The 15,987-nt window shown below is 40.7% G+C and overlaps 1 protein-coding gene across 1 annotated transcript; it reads left to right on the plus strand.

The window, feature by feature from the left end:
- Positions 1-1,960: 1,960 nt before the first annotated feature.
- Positions 1,961-6,283, plus strand: LOC115160657 (growth/differentiation factor 8). The gene is made up of 3 exons (XM_029710898.1): positions 1,961-2,724; positions 3,254-3,621; positions 4,769-6,283. The coding sequence occupies exons 1-3, from the start codon at positions 2,352-2,354 to the stop codon at positions 5,147-5,149; spliced, it is 1,122 nt and encodes a 373-aa protein (XP_029566758.1). The 5' UTR covers positions 1,961-2,351; the 3' UTR covers positions 5,150-6,283.
- The last annotated feature ends 9,704 nt before the right edge of the window (positions 6,284-15,987 follow it).

A 15,987-nucleotide genomic window follows, 5' to 3' on the forward strand; every position in this document is an offset into this window, starting at 1 on the left:
ATATGGAAGAATGTCACTATTCAAATGTGAACATAAAATGTCCAGGAGAAATACTAGCCCGGTTGGAGGAAGGGCGAAATGGTTGTCAGCGTTGGGAATAGGCTTCTGACAATTCCTACATGAGCGTATTTCTGTTCAATATACCATATGTTTAGAGGTAGCGTCTAGTCCATTTCATACAGTTACCAGAAAAATAGGTCCATAGAATATTGCTGATGCGTGGGATAGGTAGCCTACCTTCAAGAAGACTCTTGGAAAAGTAGGACCGGATGCGTTTCCCTCCATGAATATCAAATTCATCCAGCAGGAAAACGCATCGTTTTCTCTTGAACGACACGTTTCAATAAAGAAGTGTCATACATCCACACGGTTTGTGAACCGAAATCACCAAACGTGCCGCCTCTCGGACTGTATCTACTCCGTCCCAAACCGCCGAATATGCGTCCAAGGCTTGAACGTGAAACTTGTCAAGGCAGCGAACACATTGGTCAGGTTTCTCTCTCAGCACGACATTTACACGAAGTTACCAAACTGGGCATTCAATGGTCCACCACACCACCTTGTGCAGTAATCCCACTAAATACAAACATCGATTTAATTAAACTCTTAAATACTGGAATAGTCGGACATGGAGGACTATTCCTTCTTCTTGCCATCATTCTGCTGGAGATTTTACATAAATCATCGTTGAAAGCGTTGCCTGTTTGACTCAACGTTCTGAAGGCAGTTGTAGGACATATTTTCCTATATGTATTAAACAGCAGTTAGTAAAGTGCAGAACGGGTTGTGGAGATAAATTGTGCGCGTTCACACAGGCTACTGTTACTTGTAGAATATCACCCTCTTGTGGAGCCTGGTGGCTCCATGCTTGACTCCTCAGTGACTATTGAAATGTTTAAAGTAAGGAATATAGTCAGCTGTTTCTATAATGCTATCTATCTATAGATTATATTCCTGTCTCTTGCCTTTGATGGAAGTGTACCCACGTTTAGCTTCCTTGTATCAAACTTTTCTAAGGCTACCAATGCGTCGCGGAGAGGTCTGGACCATTATGACACGAGGTATATTAGCGAGCTTTCCCAATAGCCACTGCAGTCGCACTGTGTCAGATTTTCAGTTATGAGTTATCGGATATGTTCAAAACCAATTAGTGTCATTTAAAAAATATATATGGCGAATTCGTAAAACTGTAAAACTCGTTGGACGAGTGTGCGTAAAACGGTATAATGTACATTAGTTAAATTCCTTTCACATAAGGGTTCCAGCCTCAAATTCGATAACGATAATAGGCTATAATTAAACCATTCATTGACCTAACATAGTGCCATGCCATTCATATGGCTGAGTAACATGTGCATAACGTGGGCGAATTGATTGACTCTTGTGAGCCATACACATATTCTAAATGTCGTTTGCATTGATCTAAATTAGAATCCATATGTTACTGTTTATTTGTGAAGGAAAGTAATACCTCATAACTTGTGCGTAATTTTGCAACTGTTGTTGATAAACCGCACGATGGCACTAAATGTCTGGACTAAAAAGCTTTCGTAAATAGTAAGCACAAACACACCTCAAGACAACAATATCCAGTAGCCTATAGTTTAATACAGTATCGTAGGCCTACAGAAAAACCCATTTCGCCATAAATGGTCAATGCAATAGTATCTATCCTATAGCCTATTGATAAAATAACTTAGCATTTGGAAACAAGTTTAGAAAGAAGCAGGTCTACTCCATGTAGCCTATATCAATATAGGCTAAAGAGTGGTCCCTGTCATATTTGTAAATTAATATACCTTACATTTTCGAGAGAACCAGATTTACAGAGTTAGGCAAACTGGTCATATAACTAACTGATCGTAATGAAGGGAAGTCATACCACCGATTCATTTGAACCCTGTCACGTTGATGGGATGAGCGGAATAAACGCATTTTCTCAGTGGCGTTCCTATGGTGACAGGCTGCGGATTTAAGTTTACGCAATGAATCAATATAACCGCATCCGTAATTTTATTTGACCATTTGCAGAACAGTCTTGTCTTTGATTGATAGTGTAGTTGTCTCAAAACTATTCCGAACCTTGCCATACCTCTTTTAAGGTTTGACAGAAAAATACAGTTGATGTCTGTCCGTTAAACTCATTGTTGCCAGCCCAACCAATCATCGATTTTGACGACACAAAAGAGAGGCCAAAGTTGCAGTATAAAAAGGGCTGACGAATTAAAGTATGCCACCTATCAGTGTAGAGCCTGATTTTAAACACAGGCAACTCTGTAGTCCGCCTTCACGCAAATACATATTCACTTTGGGATTTTTTTTTTTAAATAGCAAACTCCGCACCTTAGATAATGCATGCGATGCAGGTTCTAATTTCTCTGAGTTTTATGGTTGCTTTCGGTCCAATGGGTCTTGGTGATCAAACGGCGCACCACCAATCCCCGGCCACGGATGACGGTGAGCAGTGCTCAACCTGCGAGGTCCGACAGCAGATCAAAAACATGAGATTACACGCCATCAAATCACAAATTCTTAGCAAACTGCGACTCAAGCACGCGCCCAATATCAGCCGAGATGTTGTCAAGCAGCTCTTGCCTAAGGCACCACCTTTGCAGAAACTTCTTGACCAGTATGATGTACTTGGAGATGACAATAAGGATGGAGTTATGGAAGATGATGATGAACATGCCGTCACAGAAACAATCATGACAATGGCCACTGAACGTAAGTTGTATATGCTATTATTCAATGCAACACTATATGTCTCAATATAATAACTTTGAAAAGGCAACAGAGCTCAGCTGTTTTTTTTTTACGCATGGGGCACAGAGCGCACCTTCACGTCTGATCGCGTATTAGGCTACTTGCACCACTATGTTGGAAATAGGTTGAAACTTAATAGGAATTATTAATGATTTGTTTATCTGTCATTTCATGTTGACTTGAAACAAATATATAATTTGACGTGCGAGCCGAGTTCCATCTTACAAGGTGCTAGTGGCTCTGGTGTTGTGTGGCGGTTCTAAAACTATATAGGCTGTGTCAATGTGTCATGACATTGTAACTTTAAATATATATTTTGAAAGTGGTTTTCCAAGGGGTTTCGGTAACGAAAACACAATTGTGAATTGTGTTACATACAACCGCAACAAAAAAAAGCAGTCATTTAATTTAGTTTAGAAATGTAGTTTAATTGAGAAAATAGATAAGACATTTGCATATTATAATTCAAGTTCTAATTTTTCTCCTCCAGCCGAATCCATCGTCCAAATCGATGGGAAACCCAAGTGTTGCTTTTTCTCCTTCAATTCGAAGATTCAGGCGAACCGCATACTTCGGGCACAGCTATGGGTGCACCTTCAGCCAGCTGACGAAGTCACCACCGTGTTGCTGCAAATCTCCCGCCTGATCCCTGTCACGGACGGGGGCAGGAACATACAGATCCGGTCTCTAAAGATCGACGTGAATGCAGGAGTCAGCTCTTGGCAGAGTATCGACGTGAAACAAGTGTTGTCGGTGTGGCTGCGGCAACCGGACACGAATTGGGGGATCGAGATTAATGCGTTGGACTCAAAGGGAAATGATCTGGCGGTTACCTCAACTGAAGCCGGAGAAGGACTGGTGAGTTTAGATTTATCTCCCATCGAAGCAATTTACAAATAGGTTTGTAGTTTATCCTCGTGGGATCTATGGGAAGTAATCCATAACCAATTTATTAATGCATAATAATGCAATATCAACATTTAACACCCTTGGCAAGAGGGCAAATTCATGTTTGTGTCAAATTGTGTAACCAGACTAATTTAGAACCAGGGCTTCAAATACCAGTTGTTTATAGATACCTACTGATCAGAGGGGTTTTGGCACTCTGTGGATTTGCTCTCATGTGCTCATATTTTAAAATATCTTAGAAGCTTTAATATAAACACACATACCTAATTTAAGGAGTTCATCTGTGACAGAATATTTGCCCTTGCCACCAATAATCTCATGTCCTATCACCTGATTACATAAAAATTCACATTGTTCACATGGCCAGAACTTCCAGAAGTCTTCTGTGTGACTGTGCTAATCAGAGTAATTGCCTACAGCCTCTGTTATCACACACACACGCACACACACACACAGTCTTGTACAACTAACCGTGTGGGGACACAATTCAGTCCCATTAAAAATCCTATTTTCCCTAACCTTAAACCTAACCCTAACCTTAAGCATAACCCTGACCTTAACCTGAAAACCAAACCTTAAGCATAACCCTGAACCTAGCTCCTAACCCTAAAACTAACCCTAGCCCCTAACCCTAAACCTAATTCTAACGTTAACCCTAAACCCCCTACAAATAGCATTTGACCTTGTGGGAACCAACAAAATGTCCCCAGTTGGTCAAATATTAGTTTGTTTACTATTCTTGTTGGGACTTCTGGACCCTACAAGTATAGTTAAACACACACACACACACACACACACACACACACACACACACACACACACACACACACACACACACACACACACACACACACACACACACACACACACACACACACACACACACACACACACACATACATTCTGGTGCAATTAGAATACTTTTTACCAAACCAAGCATTAAAGTAGTGTTTAAAAATGCAATAATTTCAGTGGCACAAAGTATCACAACACCCAAGTTTGAAACCTTGATGTAAAGGATCAGCAATATTAGATTGGAGTAACAAACTCCAATATGTTTCCCAATGTGTCATGTTTCTGTATTGTGTCCTCACAGCAACCCTTCATGGAGGTGAAGATTTCGGAGGGCCCGAAGCGCTCCAGGAGAGATTCGGGCCTGGACTGTGATGAGAATTCCCCCGAGTCCCGCTGCTGCCGGTACCCCCTCACGGTGGACTTTGAAGACTTTGGCTGGGACTGGATTATTGCCCCCAAGCGCTACAAGGCCAACTACTGCTCTGGTGAGTGCGAGTACATGCACCTGCAGAAGTACCCCCACACCCACCTGGTGAACAAGGCTAACCCTCGCGGCACCGCGGGACCCTGCTGCACCCCCACCAAGATGTCCCCCATCAACATGCTCTACTTCAACCGCAAAGAGCAGATCATCTACGGCAAGATCCCCTCCATGGTGGTGGACCGCTGCGGCTGCTCGTGAGCGAGAGTTCTGCTGGGGAAGGGGAGGGGCTTAGCCAGGGTCTCCACCCTGGACTTTGGGACAGATCCATCCATCACTACCAGTGCTTTCTGCAGAACACAGTGCAATAGAGCCACAATAGCGGCTAAAGAAACACCTGTCCATTCGCTGAGCAGGCTTCAACCACGGACATGTCTCGTTAGTTTTTTTCATTTTCATTTTCTTCTCTCCTCCAATCACATGTTCGCGCCACAATGGCCTAAAGTCAGAAGGATGTAGGAACACAATGCCTGTTGGACTTGACATGGACACACACCAGACCTAGGTTCAAATAGTATTTGTTTTTTTTCTGCAAATACTTTAACGTTTAATGGAGAAGGGTGGGGTTTGCACTTTGGGGAATAATCCATTGGTTCCATTGAACCAGGCAAGCTCAATCAAGTGCAGCTTAAGTATTGGAAATAAAACAAATCATATTTAAACCCAGGTCTGACACACATAGACTAATCCCCCCCAAGCTTTTACAGCGTACGCTTAACTATCGGTGTGATAATCATATAAGCAATGTTTGAGAGTGAAACCGGGAATCCTCAAGGACTTTTGAAAGGGCTTGGAAAACTATAGCTGAGGACTCAGTCTGAACTGGCCTTCATGCACAATGCCATAAACACCATATACACACACAGCAACAGTGCATTCTTATTCAACTTTTAATCATAGCTTTACCACCATTCAACTGCCTGAACTGCCCTACTCACTTGAATTATTCTTATTGTAAATCAACATTACTGGACAGGAGGACTTGAATCGGAAGCACAATGAATGCAGTCTACACATTGAGATGTGTTTAAGACAGAGAAATATATTTTGAATGTTAAAACCACGTTTAAACTCTGTCTTACAAATAACACAGTTTGCACTATGGCAAACCAATAGAAAGAATTGGTTGCTACAAAAGTTGTAAAAACTGATTTTGATACGTTTGCTAATTTGTATTGTATATGCCATTTTTTCCATTAGCAGTTGCCTTTCTAAACCACTGTTAGTAAATGTATAAGATCACAAACTAGCAAGAAAACTTTACAATAGCGACTGTATACCTGTTAAACAAATAAAGGTGCTTGCTTATATGTTAAGTTCAGTTATTTCATACAATAGCTTGGTAATGGTATTTCAATGCACAAGGAATACTAGGGGATGTGAATGCCTTCTAAACAATGTGCCCTTTCAGCAATGTGTACTGACTGACACAAGTGACATGTAGAATCATATAGAGGTCATTTATAACATTCTTGTCCATGTGCATTTGGTCACAAGCCTCAGTCATGTAAATCTAATCATAAGATGAAGGTTCTCGTGATAAACACATGAAGACTAATTTATCCATACGGTTCCAATTCACATACAATAAACATGGTACATTATAGACAGCAATATAGTTCATTATTTTCTGCCCCAAATAGGGCTCAAACTTACAATGTTCTGCACAGCACAACTTATAGCCAACTGTATTTGCCATCAGAGCAAGAGACATGTCTGTCATTCCATGAGTGACAATTGGCTTTAGATCTCATGGACGGGGACATCACCGATACACTCTGGCCAACATGCTACGGTCAAGTTTCTCATCCACTACACAGACAATTTAGTCAAAGAGCGCAAGCCACAAAACCATCCCATCCATGGTCCCAATGAGTGTGCCCAGGCTAAGGAACAGCACGGCTCTTACCATACCCTTTCAAATGATTGGAACAACATGGTGCCTTTCAGCTGACCAATCACACAGACCCAGCCACACCTGGTGTTACCATTTCGTTTCATCATCAAAACAACATAAAATAATCAGAGTAGTCTGGATAACGTACAGTGGGATCCGAAATTATTGACAGCCTTGATAAAGATGAGCAAAAAGTACCATATAAATAAGTAGTTAAAAGATTGAGCTATATTGTAAGCACCCAAAAAATATTTTATACTAGTACAATTTTACACTAGAAACTTGGCTGCGGGTGGATCTTCCAGCACAATAACCACAAGCACACATCAAAATCCACAAATAAATGCTTAATTGACCACAAAATCAACATTTTGTGATGTCCATCTCAGTCTCTGGATTTGAAACACATTGAAAACATGGTTTGAATTGAAGAGGGAAGTCCAGAAGCGAAGACAAAGGATAGAAAAGGATCTGGAAGTATTATGTTTGGAGGAATGGTCTAAGATCCCTCCCAAAGTGTTCTCCAATCTCATAAAACATTTGAGAAAAAGGCTCAGTGCCGTTATTTTCGCAAGGTGAGGTATTGAAAATGGTGTCAATAATTTAGAAGAAAAATTATTATTACTTGATATTACTATTTTTCTGAGCAATTGTATTAGAATAAAATATAATTTCTCCAAAATGTTTAGCATAAAATATAGCTCAGTATTTTAATAATTAATTTTATACAGAAATGTTTGTCAATTTTATCAAGCGTATCAATAATTTCAGACCCCACTGGATGTCTCATTCAGTTGAGTTTATCCACCCTTATTCTTTCAACAGATGTCTTCTACTGATGGATAAGCAACAGGAGGTGTGTGAGTTTGTGTGTTCTTGAGTTTGTGGTCAGAAGGCATTGCGGTCTAATGAGAGGATGTGAACTCTTGCATTCTGTCAGCGTGACTTATTGGACTGATGGCTTCATGGAGGCTTCACTTCCGCCCAGCAGAGGGCGAACTGAGCAATGGCCCAGAGTGACTTCCTTTCCTGCTGTGAGTTGGAGGCCTGCCATGACAGTCAGGTGGGACTCTAACAGAAGGGTGCAGTGGATTCACAGAACAGCTTTCCTTGAGAGTCAATCTGTTTTTCAAAAGCTTTCCCTTGCCCACTGCCACCCATACTCATGCATACGGACACGTAACAGGTGCATTTCCAGGAAGGAAAGATCTAAGGAAGCAAGTTCTACACATTACATGGGCCCTATACTGTAATAGTGTGCATATAGGCTACATAGCAATGGAAGGAGGTTCTAGGAAAGACCACAAATAGTAGTAGGAAGGTAGAATATTTAAGAAATCCTGCCACATCCAAATCATTCTCAGAGGTAGATGTGATCAATTCAATTAAAACATGCAATAAAATGACATTCACACAAATAACACCCCATTGAAAGTTATGAATACAATGCCAACATTATATATGGCGATTTTCCACAATGTTTACGATTGTTGAAAAATTACATCTAGTTCAATGTAATACCTGATGTAACACTTTACAAAATAGACTAAGAGATTCATGAACACAAATGAATCCTGTAGTTAGCACAAATACATTATTCATTATGTTACAAAGCATTGAGTATTCTTTATGCCAACATCACATATTTTCCACCAGGTTCATCTATTTCATTTTACCGAGATTGAGCTTTCAGAAGTTGTAAAGGAACTCAATTCTATTGATATTAAGAAAGCAGCTGGCCCGGATGAATTAAACCATTATTTAAAAAAAAATGGTGCAGAGATCAATGCTGCCCCACTCACTCATATATTAAATCTTTCATTGGTGAGTAATACCATTCCAAAAGTCTGGAAAACAGCCTATGTCATGGCTTTACATAAGGGTGGAGATCCGACGCAGTTGGATGACTATTGTCCCATATCTAAATTGTCTGCACTGGCAAAAGTTTTGGAAAACCTGGTGAACTCACAGTTGAAATACTTTCTTTATAATAACTCAGTGTTATCTCAATTTTAGAGTCAAGCATAGTACAATTACTGCTGTAAGGTTGTAGGTGATATTCTAGATACTCAGGACAAGAAAAATCAGTTTCACTTTTTATTGACTTATCGAAGGCCTTCGACAATGTTGAACATGCCCTGCTGTTGTATAGACTAAAAAAGGGTGGTTTAAGTGTTGATGCATTTTAATTGGTTCCAAAACTACCTTTCTGACAGAACACAGTGTGTGTAGCTCAGGAGGGTATGAAATCTGAGTTTTGAAGGCTTACAAAAGGAGTTCCCCAGGGCTCAATTTTAGGTCTGATCTTTTTTACACTGTATATAAATGATATAGGGAAGATTGTTGATTCTGCAAATCTCCATCTGTATGCTGATGACACAATTATTTATTCTAGTGCATCTAATATTGAGAAGGCTTTTCAGGACTTACAGTTGGTTTTTGATGTTATTTTCCAATTAAAACTTGTGCTTAATGCAAGGAAAACAAAGTTTATGGTTTTCTCTGTCCTGAAAGTAAACAGATGGAGTCACTTGCAGATTTTAACTATAAAAGGCCAGCAAATTGATAGGGTTGCCTCCTATAAGTATCTTGGGATTTGGTTAGATGAAAGCTGAATTTTAAACAGCACATTGATAACTTGACCAAGAAACTGAAGTTGAAATTGGGTTTCTATTACAGGAACAAATCTTGCTTTTCAATGTTAGTCAGAAAAGATCTTGTTCAAAGCACTTTTTTTAATCAGTGCTGGATTATGGTGATATTGTTTATATGCAGGCCTCCGCAAGTAACCTGAAAACTCTGGACACAGAGTATCATGGTGCTTTAAGATTCATTACAAATCCTAGATCACTCACCCATCACTGTGATCTGTATGCTATGGTGCATTGGACCTCTCTCTCCACCAGGAGGTTAAAGCACTGGTACACTTTTGTTGTACAAAGTATTGAATACGTTGTATTCGTTCAAACACTGAAAGTAAAACATGGAGTCGTCTCGTGCACGCGCGCTCCAGTGTCATTGTTCTCAGAAGGACCACTCACAAAAACCCCTGCTGTTTTTCGCCCAGAGACTGGAGAGCTCTCATTCCACTTTCTGGCGCCTTCTGAGAGCCAATGAAAGCCTTAGAAAATGTGACGTTACAGCAGAGATGCTGTATTTTTGATAGAGATGCCCTAGAAGGAGAACAAATTGTCAGACAGGGCACTTCCTGTATAGAATCTTCTCAGGTTTTGGCCTGCCATATGAGTTCTATTATACTCACAGACACTATTCAAACAGTTTTAGAAACTTTAGAGTGTTTTCTATCCAAATCGACTAATTATATGCATATTCTAGTTTCTGGGCAAGAGTAGTAACCAGATTAAATCGGGTACGTTTTTTATCCGGCCGTGAAAATACTGCCCCCTATCCCTAACAGGTTAACATGAGTCTTCAAAATTCCCAGGTAAGAAGTTTTAGGTTGTAGTTATTAGAGGAATTATAGGACTATTTCTCTCTATACGATTTGTATTTCATATACCTTTGACTATTGGATGTTCTTATAGGCACTTTAGTATTGCCAGTGTAACAGTATAGCTTCCATCCCTCTCCTCGCTCCTACCTGGGCTCAAACCAGGAATACATCGACAACAACCACCCTCGAAGCAGCGTTACCCATGCAGAGCAAGGGGAACAACTACTCCAAGTCTCAGTGCGAGTGACATTTGAAACGCTATTAGCGCTCACCGGCTAACTAGCTAGCCATTTCACATGGGTTACACCAGCCTAATCTTGGGAGTTGATAGGCTTGAAGTCATAAACAGCGCAATGCTTGAAGAATTGCGAAGAGCTGCTGGCAAAAAGCACGAAAGTGCTGTTTGAATGAATGCTTACGAGCCTGCTGCTGCCTACCACCGCTCAGTCAGACTGCTCTATCAAATATCAAATCATAGACTTAATTATAATATAATAAACACACAGAAATACGAGCCTTAGGTCATTAATATGGTGGAATCTGGAAACTATCATCTCGAAAACAAAACGTTTTTCCTTTCAGTGAAATACGGAACCGTTCCGTATTTTATCTAACGGGTGGCATCCCTAAGTCTAAATATTCCTGTTACATTGCACAACCTTCAATGTTATGTCATAATTACGTAAAATTCTGGCAAATTAGTTCGCGAAGAGCCAGGCGGCCCAAACTGTTGCATATACCCTGACTCTGCGTGCAATGAACGCAAGAGAAGTGACACAATTTCACCTGGTTAATATTGCCTGCTAACCTGGATTTCTTTTAGCTAAATATGCAGGTTTAAAAATTATATACTTCTGTGTATTGATTTTTAGAAAGGCATTGATGTTAATGGTTAGGTACAGTCGTGCAACGATTGTGCTTTTTTCGCAAATGCGCGTTTGTTAAATCATCCCCCGTTTGGCGAAGTTGGCTGTCTTTGTTAGGAAGAAATAGTATTCACACAGTTCGCAAAGAGCCAGGCGGCCCAAACTGCTGCATATACCCTGACTCTGTTGCAGAGGTGACACATTTTCCCTAGTTAAAAGCAATTCATGTTAGCAGGCAATATTAACTAAATATGTAGGTTTAAAAATATATACTTGTGTATTGATTTTAAGAAAGACATTGATGTTTATGGTTAGGTACACGTTGGAGTAACGACAGTCCTTTTTCGCAAATGCGCACCGCATCGATTATATGCAACGCAGGACAGGCTAGATAAACTAGTATGTGTAGTTAACTAGTGATTATGATTGATTGATTTTTATAAGATAAGTTTAATGTTAGCTAGCAACTTACCTTGGCTTCTTACTGCATTCGCGTAACAGGCAGGCTCCTCGTGGAGTGCAATGTAAAGCAGGTGGTTAGAGCGTTGGACTAGTTAACCGTAAGGTTGCAAGATTGAATCCCCAAGCTGACAAGGTAAAAATCTGTCGTTCTGCCCCTGAACAAGGCAGTTAACCCACCGTTCCTAGGCCATCATTGAAAATAAGAATGTGGTCTTAACTGACTTGCCTAGTTAAAAAATATTTTTTTTTAATTAAAAAAATTATCGGCAAATCGGTGGCCAAAAATACCGATTGTTATGAAAACTTGAAATCGGCCCGAATTAATCGACCATTCCGATTAATCGGTCGACCTCTACTCCAAACAGCACCCTTCTATAGAATCTCCAAAAACGCTTTGCTTTGTCACAGTGGTGGAAAAAATACTCAATTGTCATACTTGAGTAAAAGTAAAGATAACTTAATAGAAAATGACTCCAGTAAAAGTGAAAAGTCACCCCGTAAAATATTACTTGAGTAAAAGTCTGAATCATTTCACATTCCTTATATTAAGCAAACCAGACACCACGATTTTCTTGTTTTTTAAATTTACGGATAGCCAGGGTCACACTAACACTCAGACATAATTTACAAACGAAGCATTTGTGTTTTTTGAGTTGCCAGATCACAGGCTATAGGGAAGACCAGGGATGTTCTCTTGATGTGTGTGAATTGGACAATTTTTATCCTAAGCATTTGGGGCTCCTGAGTGGCGCAGCGGTCTAAGGCACTGCATCAGGTTCAATTCCAGGCTGTATCAGAACCGGCCGTGATTGGGAGTCCCATAGGGCAGCGCACAATTGGCCCAGCGTCGTCCGGGGTATGCCGTCATTGTAAATAGGAATTTGTTCTTAACTGACTTGCCTAGTTAAATAAAAATCATTGAAATGTAACACTTTTCGGTTTCAGGAAAAAGTGAACCGTACATTACTTTCTTTAGGAATGTAGTGAAGTAAAAGTAAAAGTTGTCAAAAATATAAAAAAGTAAAGTACAGATACCCCAAGAAACAACTTAAGTATTTTTACTTAAGTACTTTCCACGACTGCTCTGTCACGGTAGCAATAATACTGCACGTGTTGGATTGTTTTCCTGGTCTGCTGCTTAATCAGGGGTGTCAAACTCATTTTGCCCTGGGGGCTGCATTCGGTCTTCAACAAGGTCCGGAGGGCTGTACTAATTTTTACATTTTTATTTCCTCGCTGTCAGAATTTTTTTTTTTTCTCTATCCATCGTTTTAGGATCTTTTAATGCTCCCTGATTGTCTAGCTTTCATTTGAGTGATTATTAGCAGTGTCAAACAGGGGTGAACAGCAGCCGTGAAATGTTTTGACTAATCATTCCTACATCTGTCACTGCTAGTTTTTTCCAGAGAAGTGATGCTGTCAACAACATTCCGTGCTTGACAGGTGAGGAAGTGACAGTGAGAAAAGTGGAAGGAAGGGAGGCGGGGGGAACCCCAGAGGTGGCTAGGGAGACAGCTCAGGATTCCCCTTCGTCTGGTCCACCTCCTACCAGTCCCAGATGGGACAGAGGGCCACGAACAATCCAACATCTGGAGCCTTCGGCAGACGTGCAAGACATACGGAATCTGCTAAAATAAACATCTGTGGAACACTCTGGCAGGCACCTCTGTGGGACGGAAGGACACCCTTGTTAGGTACATAGGTTGATAGGGAGGATGAAGCTGTCGCACTTGACAAAACCCTTCCGTGTTGCGAGTCTTCGCATGTGTTCTCTAACTGATTGGGGAATGTCTAATGGCTGAGTTGTCGTCAATGGCTAATCACTACTATTTCAGGTGTGAAGGAGACTTTTGGGCAGCCATACTAGAGGGACAAGCACTTTGTTCTGGCTCTTTGGTAACTGGTGTGGATTTGATCCTCTGTGTGCTCATGCCCTATCTATTTATCTAGTGACTATGTATGGGAAATCTTGACTGCCCATTGTCTAATTCCTAAGTGGCACATGAGATGGTTTAAAACAGGGGCATCAGCTCCAGTTCTCAGGGGCCAAAGTGTCAACTTTGCACTTCATTGATCAGACACTGATTCAAAGGAGCTAAGACCTGTGCTAATGCGACTCGGGGAGCTAATGCAAGTCCTCAGGTCTCAGGAAGGTTACTCATCACACAAGTGAACCACTCAACCACCTACACTTTATTTCATGCAGAGACCCATCCAGGTCACAGCACCAATGTGACAGTGGGGTTCAAACCTGGGTCTCCTACAAACCAGCAAGTATTCAGGTCTCAAGAAGGTTACTCATTACGCAAGTGTGAGTAATGAATTGAATCAACGTAGATAGGTTAGACACTGGCATAAAATTGCAGCAAGAGATGGGCCAATCAACCACAGAGAAGACTGGGAAAGCTTCTTAATCCTGGAAAGCCTCTCAATCCTCACACTGCTTGGAATCCAGATACCTGCAGATACGTAGTAATCACTAAAATAACCAGGAGAGGACGAGAATCAGGGGCCAGCTGAAAGGTTGTCTGTTAAAGTCTCTCTGGGTCTAAAGAAAACAATGAAATGCAATAAAAGGAGCCAGTCTGGAACAATGGGAGCCAGATGTGAAGCTGCCTGTCATCAGGCTGCAATGATTTATCCTTCCCGTCCATACTGCTGCTTGCTTTTTCACTTAGCGGAAGAATCAGCGCTCCCATACCAAAATATACTGACCTCTGTGAAACCATCACATGATTAATGGCATTGTAAAGCTACTGGAAGTTGGCAGATGGGATATTGTTGGTATCCATTCAAGAACAATTTAAATTGCAAATGTTTTGTCATTTCTCTGATATCACAGAGCTCCATCATCTGCAACAATCGTGTTCACAAAACGTCTAAATATCTATCTTGGTTTATGAAGAGGACAGTGACTAACATAAATTCATCTTAAAGACAGCCAAAGTCCAAGGCAATTAAGCATGTGTTCTCAGGGGGCTGTGGACTGACAATGATGAAGGATAGATGTTCCTCTAAGGTGACAGGGAAAAGTCTGGCTCACGGAAACTGAACGTCTCCCACCGTCATTCCAATGGATGAAGAGGAATGTCACCTACAGTGCCTTCAGAAAGTATTCACACCCTTTGACAGTGCCTTCAGAAAGTATTCACACCCCTTGACAGTGCTTTCAGAAAGTATTCACACCCCTTGACTTTTTCAAAATTTTTACAGCTTGAATTTAAAATGGATTAAATTTAGATTTTGTGTCACTGGCTTACACACAGTACCCCATAATGTCAGTGGAATGATGTTTTAAAAATGAATTAAATATCTTGCGTCAATAAGTATTCAACCCCTTTGTTATTGCAAGAATAAATAAGTTCAGGAGTAAAAATTTGCTTGGACTCCCTCTGTGTGCAATAATAGTGTTTAACCGGATTACCTCATCTCTGTACCACACACATATAATTATCTGTAAGGTCCCTCAGTCGTGCAGTGAGTTTCAAACACAGATTCAACCACAAAGACCAGGGAGGTTTTCCAATACCTCGCAAAGAAGTGCACCCATTGGTAGATGGGTAAAAATAAAAATAAAACAGACATTGAATATCCCTTTCAGCACATATCAAAGCTGCAGGCTAAAGTTAAATCTAGACTTGGTTTCATCTATCTTAATCACTCCTCTTTCACCCCAGCTGCCAAACTAACCCCGATTCAGATGACCATCCTACCCATGCTAGATTACGGCGATGTAATTTATAGATCATCAGGTAAGGGTGCTCTCGAGTGGCTAGATGTTCTTTACCATTCGGCCATCAGATTTGCCACCAATGCTCCTTATAGGACACATCACTGCACTCTATACTCCTCTGTAAACTGGTCATCTCCGTATACCTGTCGCACTGGTTGATGATTATTTATAAAACCCTCTTAGGCCTCACTCCCCCCTATCTGAGATATCTACTGCAGCCCTCATCCTACACATACAACACCCATTCTGCCAGTCACATTCTGTTAAAGGTCCCCAAAGCACACACATCCCTGGGTCTTTTCAGTTCGCTGCAGCAAGCGACTGGAACGAGCTGCAACGAGCTGCAACAAACACTCAAAGTGGACAGTTTTATCTAAATCTCTTCATTCAAAGACTCAATCATGGACACTCTTACTGACAGTTGAGGCTGCTTTGCGTGATGTATTGTCTCTACTTTCTTGCCCTTTGTGCTGTTGTCTGTGCCCAAGAATGTTTGTACCCGGTATTGCCGTCATTGTAAATAAGAATTTGTTCTTAACTGACTTGTTTAGTTAAATAAAGGTTAAATAAATAAATAAAATAAAAATGGTGAAGTTAATTACACTTTGGATGGTGTATCAATACACC

This window comes from Salmo trutta, chromosome 24, assembly GCF_901001165.1.
Source record: "Salmo trutta chromosome 24, fSalTru1.1, whole genome shotgun sequence".
Classification (NCBI taxonomy): domain Eukaryota; kingdom Metazoa; phylum Chordata; class Actinopteri; order Salmoniformes; family Salmonidae; genus Salmo; species Salmo trutta.

Excerpts from the sequence above, each read along its gene's own strand:
- LOC115160657 (XM_029710898.1), top strand. The coding sequence starts at position 2,352 with ATGCATGCGATGCAGGTTCTAATTTCTCTGAGTTTTATGGTTGCTTTC. Across the intron at positions 2,725-3,253 it reads CATGACAATGGCCACTGAAC|CCGAATCCATCGTCCAAATC; the intron begins GTAAGTTGTATA and ends TTTCTCCTCCAG. Across the intron at positions 3,622-4,768 it reads CTGAAGCCGGAGAAGGACTG|CAACCCTTCATGGAGGTGAA; the intron begins GTGAGTTTAGAT and ends GTGTCCTCACAG.